Source organism: Vigna radiata, unplaced genomic scaffold, assembly GCF_000741045.1.
Source record: "Vigna radiata var. radiata cultivar VC1973A unplaced genomic scaffold, Vradiata_ver6 scaffold_299, whole genome shotgun sequence".
NCBI lineage: Eukaryota > Viridiplantae > Streptophyta > Magnoliopsida > Fabales > Fabaceae > Vigna > Vigna radiata.
In genome coordinates, this window is record NW_014542029.1 from 330,325 (window position 1) to 337,163 (window position 6,839).

A 6,839-nucleotide genomic window follows, 5' to 3' on the forward strand; every position below is an offset into this window, starting at 1 on the left:
GGTCAGACTGGATTCATTTTACCTAAGAATCTGGATAGATTTGTTTTAAATTTCATTTAGGACCTTTCTATTTATCTTGACTTTATTTGACATTTTAATTTTATTATCTTTTAAATATTTATTTATAATTTTGCCTCTATTTTTAAGGAAATATTTGATGAATTATTATTTTTATATAAAATTGTCTTTTAATCTAAAAATTCCTAGTGTAAGTTACCTTTTTTTTCAAAAGACTTCGCATAAGTTCATAGATTGGAATAAAATTATTGCCCTAAAACTTTTCTCACGATTTGATTTATTCTATAAATACCAAATTTGTGTTCATACTATAAAACCGATAACATTTCATTTGATAACAATTTCATTGTAGATGCCATGTAATTTGTAGTTTATTTTATGCATCACGTAAATTAAGTTATTACTTTATGTAAATTGAATAGATATTGTAATTTTAAAAAGAAAAACATTAATCCACAATAAATTTTACCCGAATTTTTCTGTTTACCACTTTTATTTATAATAGATAAACATGTATATAACTAATTAAATATTATATAGGAGTTGGAGTGACATTTAAGGTGAGGACTTGGAAAATTGTAAAGTAAACCCATCACATAAGAATGATATGACAAACAATGAAAAGTATTAGTGTATAATGACCGTCGAATTTATATGCCTACAAAAAAGAAAAACACTGTGATTTGAACGGGAAATAGAACACTTATAAACTAAAATATTCAAATATAAAGTAAAAATAGTTAAAATTATAAATATACCATCCCGTGTTTAATTAGTAATTTTTCATGCAAAACAAATTATGAAAATAAAATAGAAAATGTCTAGAAATATCACTTTTAAATCATTGTTACAGTATAAATTCACAAGCTTTACAAATTTTCATATTTGAAAAAGTAACAAAGAATTGTTGTTGTTGTCTTAAATATTAATTAATATTATATTTTGTGGTCTTAGAAAATAGGAAGTTTCCTGTTTGATTTGTCAATATTTCTTTATAATTTTTAACTAAGACAATTTAAAATAACGAACTTAAAAAATTTCTTTATAATTTCTTTATAATTCGTAGAACTTAAAAAATTTAAAAAACAATATTATGTTTTAGTTCTACATAGAAATAAATAACGTTATTTTGTTACTCATATGTAAACTGTTGGACTGTGTTAATTTGAACTCTTTCTATGTCAAATTATAACCATCTTTGCTATTCATAATTGCAAATATTACAATTTGTTAAAAAACAATTGCCTTGCTAAATGCATTTTCAGAGTACTTCTTAAATTTTTTTTTCATATAATATTGTCGTTTAAAATGAAAATATACAAGTCTTCTTCGAAGTCAATTGATATTATTGAATCTTGCATGCATCAATGAAATGCATAATAAAGTTATTTATGGACCACAAAAATTAGTTCATATGATGAATAAAAAAATTGGAAACAGGCAAACACGTCTACGACGAATTAGAATAAAGTAATTTAGAAGTTGGTGTGAGTATAAATGTGGGTATTGGGAATGCTAAATTCACGACACATATCGATCTAATTCTATACTATTCACTTTCTCTATTTCATCATCATCATGAATATTCTCAAAGTGATGACGTTTATGTTTGTGGTGAGTGCGGTGTTGCAGGTTGCTTACGGACAACACCATATCCGATGCATTCCAAAAGAGAGGGAAGCACTCCTTCAATTCAAGGCTGCCATTGTCGATCACAACGGCATGCTCTCCTCTTGGACCACTCCCGACTGTTGCCAATGGGAGGGGATTCGCTGCAGTAACCTCACCGTCCATATTATAAGCCTTGACCTTCATGGAGAAGTTCATTATTATGAATCTCTTTCTCTTGGCAGTTATTATGAAGTCTCACGGCGTTACATCAGCGGAGAGATCCACAAGACGTTAATGGAGTTGCGACAATTACAGTATTTAAACCTCAGTTTCAATGACTTTCGAGACACTAATGTTCCAGAGTTTCTTGGCTCTCTTACCAACTTGAGATATCTTGATCTCTCTTCATGTCATTTTAGCGGACAAATTCCAACTCAGATAAGTTTTCTTTCTCATTTGAAATATTTGAATCTATCAAGAAATTACTATTTGAATGGTTCAATCCCTCGTGAACTTGGAAATCTCTCTCGATTGCAGTATCTTGATCTCAGTAGCAATTATTTTGAGGGAAGTGTGCCATCTCAGATAGGAAATCTCTCTCGGTTGGAGTATCTTGATCTCAGTGGAAATTCTTTTGAAGGATACATTCCTTCCCAACTAGGAAACCTTTCAAATTTGCATACACTCTATCTTGGAGGAAGATATTATAGTGCTCTCAAAATTGGCGCTACTGATCAATGGTTATCTAATCTTAATTCTTTAACCCATCTTTACTTGGATTCCATCTCTAATTTTAACAGTTCTCCTAGCTGCCTTCGAACCATTGCCAAGCTACCAAAACTAAGAGAACTCAGTTTAATTCATTGTGGCCTTTCCGATCATTTCCTCCTTTCATTCAACCCTTCCAACTTCAATTTTTCTACTTCCCTTTCTGTCCTTGACCTTTCTAGTAACTCCTTCACACAACCAATGCTATTCCAGTGGGTGTCAAACACCACTTCCAACCTTGTTGAGCTTGACCTTAGTTGGAATCTCTTGGAGGGTTCCACATCAAATCATTTTGGCTTGGCCATGAATTCGCTTGAGCACCTTGACCTCTCCTATAATGTGTTCAAGGGTGAAGATTTGAAATCATTCATCAATATATGCACCCTACGTTCATTATACATGTATGAAAATAATATGACCGAAGACCTTTCGTCAATTCTTCATAATTTGTCTAGTGGTTGTGTTATATATTCATTACAAAAATTGAGTTTGGCATTCAATCAAATCAGAGGCATCGTACCTGACCTTTCAGTGTTCTCATCTTTAAAGATATTGGATCTTTCTGACAATCAATTGAGTGGGAAGATACCTGAAGGCACTAGATTGCCATCTCATTTGGAGCAGTTGTCAATTATATCTAACTCTTTAGAAGGTGGTGTTCCAAAATCATTTGGGAGCACATGTACTTTGGAGTTATTGGATTTGTCTTATAATAAATTGAGTGAAGATCTTACGATCATATTTAATCATTTGTCTGGATGTTCTAAATACTCACTACAAGAGTTGAGTTTGAAAAACAATCAAATCAGAGGCTCCATACCTGACCTTTCAGCATTTTCAAATTTAAAAACGTTGGATCTTTCTCACAATAATTTGAGTGCGAAGATACCTGAAGGCACTAGATTGCCATCTCATTTGGAGCAATTATCAATTCGGTTGAACTCTTTAGAAGGTGGTGTTCCAAAATCATTTGGGAGTACATGTACTTTGGAGTTATTGGATCTGTCTGATAATAAGTTGAGTGAAGATCTTACGGTCATATTTAATCATTTGTCTGGATGTTCTAGATACTCACTACAAGAGTTGAGTTTGTCATCTAATCAAATCAGAGGCTCCATACCTGATCTTTCAGCTTTTTCAAATTTAAAAAGGTTGGATCTTTTTGGCAATCAATTGAGTGGGAAGATACCTGAAGGCACTAGATTACCATCTCATTTGGAGCAGTTGTCAGTTATGTTTAACTCTTTAGAAGGTGGTGTTCCAAAATCATTTGGGAGCACATGTACTTTGGAGTTATTGGATTTGTCTGATAATAAGTTGAGTGAAGAACTTACGGTCATATTTAATCATTTGTCTGGATGTTCTAGATACTCATTGCAACAATTAGATCTGAGTATGAATCAAATTAGTGGTACTTTGCCTAGCAACCTCGCCACAATGTTCCCATCATTAAAAGAATTGTACCTTGATACTAACAAGCTAAATGGGACGATTTCTGAAGATCTTCGATTTCCAGCAGAACTTGAGGTATTATACTTGACGTCAAACTCTTTGAAAGGTGTGTTAACTGATTCTCATTTTTATAATATGACAAAATTAAAGACATTGGCGTTGTCAAATAACTCACTAGCATTAGAAATTAGTCAAAATTGGACTTCAACGTTTCAATTGAAATTTATTGAATTGAGGTCTTGCAAGCTTGGTCCATTGTTTCCCAAATGGCTAGAGAAACAAAACGAATTTCACATCCTTGACATTTCAAATAGTGGAATATCAGATAAGGTTCCAAAATGGTTTTGGACTAAATTTGGATTGTCAAATTGGATGACTATTGATATTTCATGCAATAATTTACAAGGTACGATTCCAAATTTGCCAATACAGAATCATTATTCTTCTCTTAATCTTGCATCAAATCAATTTGAGGGTCATGTTCCACAATTTTTCCGAGACTCAATAGATCTTGATCTGTCAAACAATAAATTCACAAATTCTTCTTGGTTTTTATGTTCTAGTGGTGTAGTTGAAACTTTATACCGATTAGACCTTTCAAATAATATGTTTTCTGGACAAATTCCAGACTGTTGGACCCATTTTAAGTCATTGGCTTACTTAAATATGAGTCAGAACAAGTTTTCAGGAGAGATTCCTTCTTCAATGGGATCACTCCTTGAACTTCAAGTTTTGTTATTGAGAAGCAATAAATTAACTGGTGAAATCCCTTCCATCCTGATGAATTGCACACAGTTGGTGATGGTAGACATAGCAGAAAATAGATTATCAGGATCTATCCCAAATTGGATCGGGAACGAATTATCGCAGTTGCAATTTTTAAGCTTAAGAAGCAACTATTTTCGTGGGAGTTTACCGTTACAAATTTGTTATCTAAAAAGCATTCAACTCTTAGATCTCTCTCAAAACAACCTATCTGGAGAAATTCCTACATGCATAAAAAACTTTTCCTCAATGGCTCAAATGACTTCTTCGAGAGATTATCAACGTCATTATTATTTCGTCAACACTAATTTTACCTCAGGTGACAGTTCATATGATTTGAATGCAATCTTGATGTGGAAAGGTTCAGAACAAATGTTCACAGACATGGGATTATCACTTTTAAAAAGCATTGATCTCTCCAGCAATGAATTATTAGGAGAAATTCCAAAAGAAATAGAGTGTTTATTTGGATTGGTGTCATTGAATTTATCAAGAAACCGATTGAAAGGGGGAATTCCTTCAAATGTTGGAAAGTTAACATCACTTGAATTTCTTGATTTGTCACAAAACCAACTTGTTGGTTCTATTCCTTCAAGTCTTGCTCAAATTGATCGACTCACTGTGTTAGATTTGTCACATAATTATTTATCTGGAAAAATTCCAACTGGCACACAATTACAGAGTTTCGATGCATCCAAATATGAAGATAATCTTGATCTCTGTGGACCACCATTAAAGAAATTGTGCATTGATGGAGTGCCAGGACAAGAACCAATTGTTAAATTTCAAGAGGATGACAATTTGATTTTCAATCATAAATATTATATAAGTATGACAATTGGATTTGTTATAAGCTTTTGGGGAGTGTTTGGCTCAATCTTAATAATACGTTCTTGGCGTCATGCATATTTCGAATTCTTAACTTATTTATCAGACACCCTCTATGTCATGATAATGGTGAAAGTTTTGAAGAGATTGCACACAACATAGCAGGTAATATATTTTTACCTTATGTTACAAACTTAATATTTTATTATTATTATTATTATTTTAATAAAGTTTTAACAATATGTGATATTAAGATCAATATTGAAGGCATTTTTATGGTAAATTGCCGTTTTTTTAACTATCAATATATAAATAATTATTGATCATATCATTATTTAAATAGAATCTCAAAAAATCACAAAAAGTAACTAAAAGATTTTATATTTAAACATGTTTTTCTCTCCACGTGTATTCAACCATAACATTGCTTTTATCTTTGTTTTTCTTATTTTTTATTTCATGATGGTTATTAGTTAGTTTGCCAATTGACATATCACCATTTAGTAGAAAAGATATGCCAAAAAATAAATTTCTTGAAGATAAAGAAAATCCATAAATATTTCAGAAAATACTTAACAGAACAAGAAAATATATAAAAAAGAGATAGGAAACAAAAACTAAATTTTTATTACAGACCAAATAAAAATCAGAATGTATTTGAAATCTAAAAAACACATTTAAATCCAAAATTTGTATAAACATAAACGATTGTATATACAAATATGTTTTTATATTAATACATCATAATTATTTTTACTGGTTATCAAGATGTTATTTAGTAAAACAATTAATAACATCAAATTTTAATTATTCACTATTTATTATTTGTTTTGTTGTTTTTACTTTTGGCAAAATTAATTATTTGTTAAATTTTTGGCAGAGGAAATGTGGATTAAAGGTGTGAGAAGAAATGGAATTATTGTTTAAGATGGAAAGGGTTGTGATTTGGAGAAAATAAGTACTTCACTTGGATTTGGAGAAAAGATAATCGAGGAAGGTTTTATGACATTTATTTTCTTTAAAAGTTTATTTCCCGTCTATTTTTATTTTGTAACGATAGTTGAACTCCTTTGGGATTGAGGAAGTGACGTTATCCCTTTTTATAAATACTTTGTTTATAGCTTAGTCCTTAAGTCTAACTGTTTCTTATTATCATTTTATTATTCCTTTTTCCACATAACAGAACGATTCCTATCAATTCAAAATTGAGTGAGACTGGGTTGGTCTCCCAATCCTTTTTTTAATATATATTAAGATAGATTTAATTCTGAAAATATTTTTAAAAATTTTAATTAATTAATTAATATTTTTAATTTGATAATATGAGAAGATTATAACATTTATACATTAAATTAAAATTAAAAATTAGAATTTAATTTTTGAACTTTTTTCAATTA

General features: G+C 30.5%; 1 protein-coding gene across 1 annotated transcript; it reads left to right on the top strand.

Annotated features, from left to right (window-relative positions):
- The first annotated feature begins 1,532 nt into the window (after positions 1 to 1,532).
- LOC106778976 (LRR receptor-like serine/threonine-protein kinase GSO2) lies at positions 1,533 to 5,419 on the top strand. The gene is made up of 3 exons (XM_022776380.1): positions 1,533 to 4,906; positions 4,949 to 5,370; positions 5,405 to 5,419. The coding sequence occupies exons 1-3, from the start codon at positions 1,597 to 1,599 to the stop codon at positions 5,417 to 5,419; spliced, it is 3,747 nt and encodes a 1,248-aa protein (XP_022632101.1). The 5' UTR covers positions 1,533 to 1,596.
- The last annotated feature ends 1,420 nt before the right edge of the window (positions 5,420 to 6,839 follow it).

What these genes read in the sequence shown, in the direction of transcription:
- LOC106778976 (XM_022776380.1), top strand. Translation starts at nt 1,597, where the DNA reads ATGAATATTCTCAAAGTGATGACGTTTATGTTTGTGGTGAGTGCGGTG. An exon ending in AGATTATCAACGTCATTATT is followed by an intron (nt 4,907 to 4,948) that starts ATTTCGTCAACA and finishes ACAGTTCATATG; the next exon opens with ATTTGAATGCAATCTTGATG.